The sequence below is a fragment of the Pelobates fuscus genome, chromosome 3, assembly GCF_036172605.1.
Source record: "Pelobates fuscus isolate aPelFus1 chromosome 3, aPelFus1.pri, whole genome shotgun sequence".
Taxonomy (NCBI): Eukaryota; Metazoa; Chordata; class Amphibia; order Anura; family Pelobatidae; genus Pelobates; species Pelobates fuscus.
Genome location: NC_086319.1, coordinates 176,327,339 through 176,341,194, shown reverse-complemented (window position 1 = coordinate 176,341,194; position 13,856 = coordinate 176,327,339). Strand labels below are relative to the sequence as shown.

At 40.8% G+C, this 13,856-nt stretch overlaps 1 protein-coding gene across 2 annotated transcripts in view; it reads left to right on the top strand.

The window, feature by feature from the left end:
* The window catches only part of CLINT1 (clathrin interactor 1), an 89,820-nt gene that overhangs the window by 39,616 nt on the left and 36,348 nt on the right, over positions 1-13,856 (top strand). For both annotated transcript variants that reach the window (XM_063447759.1, XM_063447758.1), the window contains exons 2-3: positions 2,373-2,477; positions 12,654-12,750. In XM_063447759.1, coding sequence (XP_063303829.1) covers positions 2,373-2,477; positions 12,654-12,750 — 202 coding nt within the window. The remainder of the gene's footprint in view (positions 1-2,372; positions 2,478-12,653; positions 12,751-13,856) is intronic.

The following is a 13,856-nucleotide window of genomic DNA, read 5'->3' as shown; positions in this document are numbered from 1 at the left end:
TAAAAGTGTTTTAAACGATGCACTCCATTAGGCCCCTGTTCAGCAGTAATGTTTCCCCAGTGCTATAATCATACCATCGGGGAAACATTCTGCGGCACCCCTGTGTGCACACAGTTTGGGAACCGCTGTTCTAGATAACAACGGTTTGCTTTTCACATGTGTCACATCTGCTTAATCAAAAGGGTAAACTAAATGACTTTTTTTAATTTTATTCATCTGTCACATATATTGTGTGTGTGTCTCACTCTTTCGATAGAGAATGTGTGTGCTTTTCCATAATGCATTAGAATCGTTTTGTTTTCCTTTTTGCAAGTTTAAATGACCACCGAAGTCACCCAGACAACTTAATCGCAATGACGTGGTCTGGGTGCAGTGGTCCTGTACTTTGAACCCTGTAATGTGTAAAAAATAAATAAAATGTTTTTAATAAAAACCTCAATGTTTAAAAGCGACACTTCAGAACCCTAAAACACTTTAGTTTGCTGAAGTGCATCATGTGTGAAGAGGATTTCTTCTTTTGTTTTTCAATTTTGAAAAACGTCCAGATTTCAGTTGAAATTGGCACTTTTTAAAAATAAACTAACCTTATTATGACCCCTGGCTATCAATCAGACAATTGGTCGTGCTCCTGGTTCTTTAGCTCAGTGGAGCTAAACTCAAGAGGCAAACAATTGCTCAGAGTGCCTGTTTTGCAAAGTCTTCTCAATAAGTTGTATTGGGAAGTCTGTGATTTAGACAGCCACAGAAAGTCTGGGCTGGGTTAGAAGGGTAGGGTTTGCCAAGGCTGCAGACAAGAGATCTGCAGGTTTTGCAAGCTGTGCTAGCTATATCGCCAATTAAAAAAAATGTATAATTAAATCAATGCATGTTTTCATAGACATTTGTGAGATATGATATAGGTTTCCTTTAAAATTATTTGAACAAGTCGTTTTTTAATAGAAATTTAATACTGAGCTAGCCAGTCCTCCCACTCCTTGATGAGATGCAATATTGTGAAGGGATCACCTTTCTCATTCTGCTAAGCCATAAGGATGCACACAAAATACTGTTCCACACATTTAAAAAAAGAGAGAGAAAAAAAAAAAGGGAATTGTTTTACTTTGTTTTAGCCTTAACACTTGGATAACATATATTTTTTGTGACACACCGTTCTGTCCCAGAAACTAAATCAGCGTTTTTTATGAAACTTGCGAGATGACGTTTGTTTGGAAATTATTTTGTTGTTGGGATTCATAGTAATACGTTGAATTGGTGTGGACCAATGTAATAAACCTTTTTTTGTAATATTTATAATTTATTATCTTTGCAGTTAGCGGTTTCCCACAAGGCATGTCTCTATTCAGACTGCTGAATGTGCTACCTACTGCAAAAACCTTTATTTACCATTTGTGGGTCTCAAACAGTGAAGGAGTTTAACATGCTCCCAGAACGGGGTCAGAATCCATATGCTCAGGAACACTGTATCCTTCCATGCAACTTGATTTATTTCTTGTCATACAAACCTAATTCACTGTCAGTTATATCTTGAGAGTGCCAAGAATCTGTCATCGGCCTGATTACCCCAAATACCATCATTGCAAAATAATTGAACAGACCCTCAAAAAAAAAATCTACTCCCCAAAACTCGGACATGTTAATATCAAATACCTAACAATCACTTTAATATTCATTTACTGACCAGCTTCTTCTACTTCCTTCCTATTTGTCCACCGCATCTGGAGTCATAAATTCCTTCTGAGAGCTGAGGTCATATGGAAAGGAAAGAGGTTTGATCTCAAAAAGAGGTGAAAAATGCCTGCAGCCCGTCTCCTCCTTGTTATATTGTTTTGAAACAGAGCCGTTTAGTTTTTTTTTTTTTTTTTTTAATTGAAACCCATCTTCTGCTGAATAATTACGAAAACTATATGGCATTGATGCGTTTTAGTCTGGTCACCTTTCACATTTTATCTCCTGATTGCATAATTGTTTCTCCAATTGAATACAGCATCTTGTTAATATAAGACTAGTGGATTGTGGCACAAACTACTCTCTTAACTCTCACATCTGAGGGAGATCAAATAATTTAGCTTTGTTGGGCAGGGCACTAATCCACCTGTAAATCTGTAGGTTTTGTGTGTGATGTACTGTGGATTTATTGAAAAGGTGATATGATCCATAATCTCGTTTGTATTCATGATTGTAATGATAGAAATGCCTCCTCAATGGTATCTTAAATATATTGTAAGGTGTCCTTGGGGTATCAGCAGTAGTAAGCGTGTCCTGTCTCAGTGTTGTTGAAGGCACCTAATTAAGGAGGCCAACAGTGTCATTATAAAGTCTCTGTGTGACTTAGGACCAATGCTAATAACCTGTATTTTTTTCCTGTTTTGCAGCACCAATGTGGTAATGAATTATTCAGAAATAGAGTCTAAGGTTCGAGAGGCAACCAACGATGACCCCTGGGGACCTTCTGGGCAGGTCATGGGAGAGATAGCCAAGTAAGTAATCACTGATTTCCCAAGAGGAGTTAGAAAATTATTTTCGAGTTACAGCTTCTTCTGAGCGAGGGCCTGCAGAAAGTTGGAATCCCCCACTCCCCCTACTTGCTTGATGCTTTTTGTTTCTGTTGTCGGTGGAGATGCCCTTGGTACATTTTCCCCACTTATTTGGTTTTCAGTTAGACAAGTCTCTCTTTCTTTGACCTAATTGTAGGGACTTTTTAAACTGCGACCATTTCAAATTAGTTATTAGTTCGTGTTTGGTTTAAAAGATCTTCTTTGTGAGTAAGTCGAAATATATCTTATTCTGAGTTCATTTTTTTTCTATCAATTTATATCATTTTAGCAATGTTACTCCGTAGAACTGATTATTGTAGAAAAGGAGATACTGATATCCTCAGGTGTATAATTAAAAAAAGACAAACAAATAATATTGGGGAGTTAGCCAGCTCTGTTGCAGTAGTCTGTTAGTAACTTGCTCATCTAGGAAGCCTTTTGTAATGAAATGTTCTACATTTATAATAAACCCCATGTCAAATTGTTTTCAACTATTCATTTAACTAAAATCGTTCTCTATTCACCTGTCACATACCGTATATACTAGAGTATAAGCCGACCCGAATATAAGCCGAGGCCCCTAATTTTACCCCCCCAAAACTGGGAAAACGTATTGACTCGAGTATAAGACACGGGTGGGAAATGCAGCAGCTACTGGTAAATTTCTAAATAAAATTAGATCCTAAAAAAATTATATTAATTGAATATTTATTTACAGTGTGTGTATATAATGAATGCTGTGTGTGTGTTGCAGAGCCTTGGTGGGGGGGGGGGTATTTTTATTATTATTTTAATAACAATTTTTTTGTTAATTTTGTTAATTTTTTTTATTTATTATTATTTATATTTTTATTAAATTTTGTCGTCCCCCCTCCCTGCTTCCTAGCTGGCCAGGGAGGGGGGCTCTCCTTCCCTGGTGGTCCAGTGGCATTGGTAGTTCAGTGGGGGGGAGGGGGCTGGCAGAGCTGTTACTTACCTCTCCTGCAGCTCCTGTCAGCTCCCTTCTCCTCCGCGCCGGTCCGTGCAGCCTCTCTGTCAGCTCACACTGTAAGTCTCGCGAGAGCCGCACTATGGCCCCACGGCTCTCGCGAGACTTACACTGGGAGCTGACCGAGGTGCTGAACGGACCGGCGTGGAGGAGAAGGGAGCTGCAGGAGAGGTAAGTAACAGCTCTGCAGCCCCCACAGCCCCCAGTCTGTATTATGGCAATGCAAATTGCCATAATACAGACATTGACTCGAGTATAAGCCGAGTTGGGGTTTTTCAGCACAAAAAATGTGCTGAAAAACTCGGCTTATACTCGAGTATATACGGTAGTTGTAATGTTTGTTTCTTTAAATGTTAGTGAAAGTCTGCCTTATCTCCATTTCACTTAAAGGGACACTCCAGGCACCCAGACCACTTCTGCTCATTGGAGTGGTCTGGGTGCCAACTCCCACTACCCATAACCCTGCAACTGTAATTATTGCAGTTTTTCATAAACTGCAATATTTACATTGCAGGGTTAACTCCACCTCTAGTGGCTGTCTATTAGACAGCCACTAGAGGTCACTTCCTTGTTTCTAGCACAGGTTTCCTGTGCTAGAGCGTCGCTGGACGTCCTCACGCTGTGTGAGGACCTCCAGCGTCGCTCAAAACCCCATAGGAAAGCATTGAAATGATTTTTCAATGCTTTCCTATGGGGAGACGTAATGCGCATGCGCGGCATTTCCGCGCATGCGCATTAGGTCTCCTCGGCCGGTGAGCGAGATTAGTCTCGCCCACCGGCCGACGTAATCACTAGGAGGAGCGTCGCGGAGGCGGAGACAGCGGCGAGGGACATCGCCGCTGTCCCAGGTAAGTGACTGAAGGGGTTTTTACCCCTTCAGTAACCGGGGATTGGTGGGTGGGAGGGAGAGGGACCCTCCAGTGCCAGAAAAACGGATCGTTTTTCTGGCACTGGAGTTTCCCTTTAATTTTTCTTGTTTTATACCTATGATGAATAAGCATGTCCCATGTCACTAATGGCATTGTATAGTTTATTTTTCTTGCGATATGCTGAAATGACGTATGGAAGCTTTCCGGGGCGAAGTCAGAGCTCACTTGATGTGTGACCGGAGAGTGCAACAACTATCTGAAGTAGTGTAATCCTGCTATTCTTTAAAAGACCTCAGATAGCCAAAGTGAAATAGTTAGTTACATAGCTCTCCCTACATGGAACAAATATGCTTCATAGCACAGGAGCCAGCTTCAAATAGCCTCTCCTTACAGCTCTTGCTCAATTAAATGAACTGTATGGGCACTATAACAACTTCATTGAGATTAAGTTGTTAATGTGCGCAGAGGTCCCTAGCACTTTCTTACCTGAAGGGGTTAAACTGTTCTTGAATGCTTAACCCCACGGTTTGCACTCCAGGGCAGGATCTCCTTTTCCCCAGCGGCATCCAGCTATTTCAATAGAGTTTCAGGAAGAGCCGAGTACTTCTGGGCAGAGGCGCCGCTCATTTGCTAGAGTGGTAGCTCATGCTCTAAGCTAATGAGTAGCTCATTACATAGCTTGCAAAAAAAAGTAATGATGGTCCAGGCACTTAAGTTCAATCCAGTGGTTAGATTTATTGGAGCAGAATCAAAACAATGTTTTGGCCCCCTATAGGGCCTTTGTCAATCCATATCGTTAATTACAATACATAACTTGGCATGTGATTGACACCAGACTGCCATGGCATGTCTAAAACTATACTCCCTTAAAGCTGAACTGTCACCATCTGGGAACTTTGTATAATGGGGTGTGCAGGCACAGGTAATTTTAACTTAACATTTCCATCGTAAGCGCTGCCGTCTTCTTCTGCTCTTGGCGCTTAAGCTGTCAGGAGCCAGCGTCACTGCAGTGCTCTCGCGGTGACAGCTGGACGATTTTACACTCTTGATGGCGGTAGCTCTGCCCAGTTTTAACTGTCGGAAATAGAAAAAATACTGAGACAATGTAGTCCCTGCTTTGTCTCCGTATATCTTTTGACTGGGTTGGAATTTTAGTAAAATTCCAACACAGTCAGTATGAGTATTTCATAAAGAGTTTATGAAATGTTATGGGGGGATTGGGGATGACTGTGGTGCTGTAATGAATTTTGAGACTTTCATCTCAAAGAAGACAACCAAAAGCTCTTATGTACAAAACTTAAAATAATGTTTGTTTTCAAAAAAGACCAGCATGCTTTATAATGGGTAGAGCCCTGATGATCTGGAAAGCATGGACCTGTCATCTGTGAATGTGTGGTTGACAAGGTTCTCTTCATGCAAGCTCTAATATTTTATTTGTAGTATTTATTCCATGTGCTAACAAATTTACAAGGAAATGTACAGATTAATTTCCGTCAAAAAAAAGAGTAGTTGTACAGACTAAATTTAACCTGTGCTTTAAATTTAAGCAGCATAAAATATAGGTAGAATGGTGTGCTCCATCAAGTAGCTTGTCACAGCTGAATGGCAGATGCATTCACAATTTTTTTTATTCAATTATTCTATGTCTCCTTTTAAATCATTCATCCTGTACCCAGTTCGTAAAGACGAACAATATGGCAGGAATTACCAATTTCTTTCCCATTAAATTTGGGGTAAATTATTGTTCTTCGTATAGTAGAAGGTAAGCCAATGCCAAGTGACCACAGTAATTTATTTTAGCTGTTGAAATTCCTCCACTGTGTGTTTTCTAGCTGTGCACAAGTACTGCCCCACTAAGTTATACATGGGTTGAACTTGTGGAAGGGTGTTAAGTTAATGAACTCTGTACTCTTAATTGCTTTAAATGTAAAAATATTTTGAAAGAGATGCTTTCTTCATTGTACTGATAAGAAATGGGGCTGTAATATTGTTTTAAAGGGAGCATAGTTTACTGTCTGGCCTGCCGAGTAGGTATCCTGCTTATTCTTTCTTTGTCACGTCACTGTCTCACAGTTAATGAGTGTTAGCATTTAATAGACTCCTCCGGACTGAAAACCACTGGCGTATGTATAACATTCATTACAGCGTGCATTGGCAGTAGTATGCAAAATCTAATTGAATGAATTAAACATGAAACAACCAGGAGTTCATGCTTGTTATGTCAAATGACAGTAGACGTCTGGAACAGGAGCAAAATGGTTCACTTCTGTTGTTAATGTTGATAAATAACTATTCAAGACCTGAGTGGCCAGATCAGCATCACAGAATAAGAAACAACTTGATCTTGTGAAAACTAATCTGAACAACTGAAGGGGACCAGGTACCTACAGAACATTTCTGCATTATAGAATCAATTAGACATTTTTTGTATCTATTATACCCAAATTACCATGCTGTTTTCCAGACTTGAATCTGACATCTCCTTCCCTATTGGCTGCACTTTAATTTAAAAAGACAGATACATTTCTAGCTTTTTCAGTGACCAGGAATTGAGAAACTGCTCAGCCAACCTTGGTCCTCCCTTTGTAATCAGTGAAAGTAATGTCCATATCCCATAAAATAAAAACATCTTTATCATGGATTATGGAGTTCAGCTTTTTCTCTACTATTCATTAACAAATGTGTTTGCAAGGCGCAGAAATTTCCACCTACCCGCTAGCCATTGGCAAGTGAAAATTCTGCCGTGGCAAGTAGAAACCTATTCCCGATGAGTGTGTCGTGGGACTTTTAGGCTTGCAGTGACTAGTAACCTTTAGGCCTGACAAGTAGTGTTGAGTATTTGTATGAAATCATCCTGCAAGCTTATAAAAGCAGAAATTGTCATGAAATTGGGCATTCTGAATTGTGACTGAGACTTTACAGGCTCTTCCATAGAGAACAATGAAAATACTTAATCACTTAGGATTTGCTCAGCTTGAGTACACGTTCTGCACGAGAAGTATACATCCGTAGGTTCCCCTGTAATTGCTAATCTGCAGTATATATACATTTATAATCTATACAAAACTTATAGGACCTGATGATTTTTGCTGTTGACCTGCATAGATATATATGTAACATGGAATTGAGTTTGTAATTCCAAAGCCCACAAGTAGAAAGTTAACTAACGTTTATTGCAATTATGAGCTGCTGTGGTATATCAAATCTGAAAGTGTAACGTTTGGGGTAAATAAGCTCGGTATCCAGAGAAAGAACAAAGCAAAGTCTCTGAAAAATTAGTCACAGTAGGCAGGATAATCCAGAGGCAAGACCAGGCAGCAAAGGTCAAGGACCTGGAAACAACCGGAAAGTCTTTAGTAGGATAAGACTGGCAAAGCTTGAAGCCAGGCAGCAGAATTCAGGATCTGGAAACACAGGCAGAGGAGGCTTGTAACCTCTAGGGAGCTCAGTTTAAATAGAAGAGGGAACACCTTCCATGAGGAGGCGTCTACAGGCCTATTTCAGTAGATGGCCCCCCTCAGAGTAGATGTCGACGCCCCCTTTGTAGATGGGACGCAATGCTGTATTTCCAGCTTCTCTTGTTAAAGGGAAACTCCAGTGCCAGGAAAACGATCAGTTTTCCTGGCACTGGAGGGTCCCTCTCCCTCCCACCCCCCAATCCCCAGTTGCTGAAGGGGTGAAAACCCCTTCAGTGACTTACCAGAGGCAGCGACATGTCCCACGTCGCTGCCGGCTCCTCCCCCGCCGCTCCACCTTCTGCTTACGTCGGCCGGTGGGCGAGACTGATCCCGCCCACTGGCCGGGGAGACCTAATGCGCATGTGCGGCAATGCCGCGCATGCGCATTAGCGCACCTCATAGGAAAGCATTAAAACAATTAATTTCAATACTTCCCTATGGGGAATAGAGCGAAGCTGGAGGTCCTCACACAGCGTGAGGACGTCCGGCGACGCTCTAGCACAGAAAACCTGTGCTATAGAGCAGGAAGTTCCCTCTAGTGGCTGTCTAATAGACAGCCACTAGGGGAGGACTTAACCCTGCAAGGTAATTATTGCAGTTTAAAAAAAAACTGCAATAATTACACTTGCAGGGTTAAGGGTAGTGGGAGTTGGCACCCAGACCACTCCAATGAGCAGAAGTGGTCTGGGTGCCTGGAGTGTCCCTTTAAACACACTGCTCCCATGTGCACGTAGTTGGATCCCCCAGGGTTCTGACACCCTGAGGGGATCCTGAAGCAGGGTGAGGAATGGCAAGCAAGGACCCACACTGAATTCACGCCAGAAGAAAGGCAGGCCCTGCACGCCGCAACCCATTTGGAGTGGCTGCGCGGGCCAGCAGGAGAGGAGCAAGACTTACTCTCACGAGGTGGAATATTAGTAGACTTTGCTGGCAGCAAAGGAGCAAGCAAGATTGTTGCGCGCCTCCTTTTTCGCAGCACGCTGTGACAGTAAGTGTCTAGTTGCGGTGAAAAGAGAATTCAGTAAGATTGTCCAAACAAGCAAATTACATAGTTACATAGCTGAAAAGAGACTTGCGTCCATCAAGTTCAGCCTTCCTCACATATGTTTTTGCTGTTCTTCCAAACGAAGGCAAAAAAAACCTAGTTTTGCAACAAACTAGGAAAAATGCCTTCTTGACCCCAAAATAGCAGTCCGATATCTCCTTGGATCAAGCAGCTTTTACCCCATTTATTAGAAATTATATCCCTGTATGTTATGTTTTTGCAAGTATTAACCAATTGCTGTTTAAACATCTGTATAGACTCTGATAAAACCATCTATTTGGGAAGAGAATTCTATATCCTTTTTGCTCTTACTGTAATAAAAACATTTCCTTTGCCTTAGATGAAATCTCCTTTCTTCCGGCCTAAATGCGTGACCTGGTGTCCTATGTATAGCCCTGTTTATGAATAGAATTCCAGATAATGATTTGTACTGGCCCCAAATATATTTGTATAATGTTATCATATGCCCTCTCAGGTGCTGTTTTTCCAAACTAGAGAGACTTACATTTTTTTAACCTTCAGCTTAATGGCAGGATCCCACAAGTGGTAACGTATGAAAAAAAATATTTCCAAAATGAAGGCGATAGAATGCAACTTGTTAGTCTAATTTGAGTGTTTACCAAAAAACTAGAACAATCTACAAAGATAAAATGCATAGAGCAATATTGTGTATATACACCAGTGTTATGGTGGTCGCATTTATTGCACCAGCAAAGATATACGGTAATTGATTGCTGATATGTTCTCACAATTGAGTATCCTCTTACTGCTTTATTTTCTTTATGCACTCATCACATGGCTATTAGAGGTGCTACTTGGGGCAGTACTGCAGTGTGCAGCACTGCCATTCAGTGTGTCCACAATGTCCATGGAGACATTGAACTTTTCTCATAGATATGTATTGATTCAAGGAGATGGTGATTGGCCAGGACTGTGTTTGGCTTGTCCTGGCTCTGCGCCTAATCTGGCTCCTTAAAGTGGCACCCCAGGCACCCAGACCACTTCTGCCCATTGGAGTGGTCTGGGTGCCAACTCCCACTACCCTTAACCCTGCAACTGTAATTATTGCAGTTTTCATGAACTGCAATAATTACCTTGCAGGGTTAACTCCTCCTCTGTCACTAGAGGGACTTCCTGCTTCATAGCACAGGTTTTCTGTGCTAGAGCGTCGCTGGACGTCCTCACGCTGTGTGAGGACCTCCAGCGTCACTCAATTCCCCATAGGAAAGCATTGAAAAGCATTTTCAATGCTTTCCTATGGAGAGCTTTAATGGCCGCGCATGCGCATTAGGTCTCCTCAGCCAGCAGGCGGGATCAGTCTCCCACGCCGGCTGACGTAATGAAGAGGAGGAGCGGCGGTGACCTGAAACCACCGCCGAGGGACATTGGTGGGGGTCTCAGGTAAGTCACTGAAGGGGTTTTCACCCCTTCAGCAACCGGGGATAGGTGGTGGGAGGGAGAGGGGACCTGCAGTGCCAGGAAAACTGATCATTTTGATTGGCCAATCAAATGATTTCCTATGTGAAAGCATTGTGATTACCTGAGATCACCACTTATGATGATGTCAGGCAAGGAGGCAGATCAGGGGCAGAACCAGCAGACTGGAATAAATGTAAGATTTTACTATATTTAGGGAAATATGGTGAGGGGGCTAGCTAGTGATTTTAACACTAGGATCAGGAATAATGTTTGATTTTCTTGTATATTTTGTAAGTGCAATTTATTATTAAAGGAACACTGTAGAGTCAGGAACACCGACATATAACCAATATGGATTAGATCTCAGCTAGCACAGCCTCCTGGTCTTTCTTCTTTCACAGAATACTAAGGGAAACTGGTGCAGGAAGCCCTTTTATGATCCACAAAAGAGCAGCATAAAATTTCTCAATGGAACAGGATAAAATCATATGTGGTTTGTCTGGTCTGCACAGACTTTCTCACGGGTGTAGAAAACGTTGCAGATCCCAGTGCTCTTTAAACACCTGAACATTAGTCCAACCGTAATTCTGCTGTCCTTCTGATCGATCCTCCCATGTGGGTCATCTTGCCAGTTTATTTGTGGACTGACGCAGTCACACACATGCCTTCTAGCAACCATGTTAAACTTCTGTTTTGTATTCCATAATTAATGTGTGTTTCACTCTGATCCAGTGCATATTATAAAATAAACTGGTATGAAGAATTCCTTATCAAGAACTAGTTCAAACAATTACGGTATCCTCTTCATAGAATAAGAGATAAGACTTTAAGGATCACATAAACCATGCAGAAATAATAAAATTTTAAAAGTAATTGCAAAATTAAATGCTCAAAAATAAGGATGGAAATAAAATAATAAACCGTAAAATAAGGAAATGCATATTAAGAAAATAAAAGTTTTTAAAAATTAAGTAAAATATAAATAAAAACAAAACAAAATAATTAAAAATAATGTACTAGTAAAATAAACATGTTTAGGCCTTTAGGCATTTTGTTCTTCCTTGTTGGTTCCTTTTTTTGGACCCAGTTGGCTTATATCTTTGATCAAGAAGACTTGTACTCTGGTTATCAAACCTGCCCTGGAAAATAACTTGAATGAGATTGTATTGTAATAATTAATTAACTTTGGCATTGGCTACCTTGTCAGCCACTTGATCATATTTACATACATTTTCCAAATTTTTCGTGTTACTTTTGGGTAGAATGTACTTTGGGAAGTTGTTCCCCTTTTAGTCAGTGTCACAACCTATGTTTTGAAGGCATATTTTTTTTTTTTTTGCTATGTTTGGTATGGGGTCCGATAAATCATGACTTATGTGCTCTCTTCATCCAAGGAAGGAAAACTGTATGCATGTCTTAAAGGGATTCTATAGTGACAGGAAAACTAACCCGTTTTCCTGGCACTATAGGCTCTTGGAGAGCCCCCCTCCCTCGGCCAGAGGTGTGCGCGCATTTAACCCCTTAAGGACACATGACATGTATGACATGTCATGATTCCCTTTTATTCTAGAAGTTTGGTCCTTAAGGGGTTAAACTCGCCCATAGGAAAGTACTTTCCTATGAGAGTCGTATTTGACGCTGGACTCCGTGAGGACGTCCATCGTCAGATAAGTGTGATTTACTCAGTGTAAATAGCGGAGGCGGCCATTAGTGACTGTCAGGGAGACACCCTCTAGAGGCTAGATTAACCCTGCTGTGTAAACATAGTTTCTCAGCTGCAGGGTTAAAACTAGGGGGACCTTGCACCCAGACCACTTAATTGAGCTCAAGTGGTCTGGGTGCCTATAGTGGTCCTTGAACTGTTAAATTAATTTCCATTCTAATAGGGAGAGCCCAAAAGGCCTTTCATTGGATTGCAGTGCGTTTGCTTGTGATTCAAATGTCCTATTAACTTTGTTGTTTATGCCATTCCTCCTCTTCTGCTGGATGAGGGAAGGGGCTAGAGGAGGATTTACATGCTGAAAAGTTGGGAGGGACATTATCACATATGTCACAACTTTTAGGCTCTCGCCATCTGTCATATAAGATCCTGAAATGGCTTCCTTTTTTATACTTTTCTATATTATTCTATATTATTCCATTGTTACTGTGTTTTTCTAACTAGTGTATTTTTTTTTTTTTTTTTTTCAAGATGGTAGATTGATTTGGTCGCAAGTATAGCAACACAAACAAAATTTTTCCCTAACCATAGATATACAGTATCCTTATTCAGCGGTCTTCCTCCATCTAGTGGTTGAGTTGCAAAACACATAAAAGCTTTCTAATCATTCTTTGTTTCAGGGCAACATTCATGTATGAGCAGTTTCCAGAATTGATGAACATGTTGTGGCAGAGGATGCTGAAAGACAACAAAAAGAACTGGCGTAGGGTTTACAAGGTAAGAATTGTTCTGCAGTATTTCTACATACTTATAGGGATATTAACTAAACTCCAATTTATAGTGCGTTACAAATACAAATGGCAAACTTTCAGCAAAAATCTCTAATCTGATAAACTTTTCCAACTACGTTGTAGTCACAGCTAGGCTGTTTTGGACTCATTTTTTGTGTGGGAACTTGTAACTCTCCACTTGTGTGATAATCTAACCTTGCAGCACTTTTTTACTTCATTATATTCTAAATATTCAACAAATGTCCTATATCCACTGTGAATGGATTTAAAACCTACATCAATAAATAGCCTGGTGTAAACATTTTATTGCTCATGTGAGAGTCATTCTGATCCTGACTGCAACATTGTGTGTATCTAGAAAAAGAAAGGCACATTGTATTTCATCTTGGTCTCTGTTTCGGACCTCTCCAAACAAATCAATGAAATGCATGTAGGCGCAAGTATGATTAGTGGGCATAGAGAATTCTTGCACTGTTGTATAGACAACACGTTGACATGTTGCCTTTACTTTATTTAAATTTTATAGGAAACTCAAAATAACTACTTTTATTACACATCAGACCTCCAATTTTATATTATACGAGCCATAGGCTGGTGGTAATCCTATAATCGTGCCTGCAATGTGGGAAAAGGGTAGAATGGTTGCAATTTAAGCATCGTGCTTACATTTGCCAGTGTTTTTTGAAGTTATTATACAGCAGATGATATGCTGCTCTGAGTGAGGGTTTACAAAAGCTCTGTGTAGGCAGTGTAGGGGCCTGCAGGGTGCTATGAATTTTCTACTTGTTTCCCCATGAGAATTGTGCTCCTTAATATTTAATGCTTTCATACACACTACTTATTCATCCAGCTAGTCTTCTGAGGATTAGCTGCCGGGCTCATCCAGGCTGCCTCTTTTTATTACTAACGTGTCTCTCTGTTTTTATCCCCCTCCTATAAGTAATGCTCAGTTTCTGTATTCATCAGCTAAGAAAGAAGAGTTGACACTAACTGGCTTTGAATGCTGTAACTTTGCCTGTTGTTTTCAGATAAGTTGTTGTCATGTAAACCAAACCAAGCTTGAGGTGTGAGTCTCTTCACGCTATCAAGGCA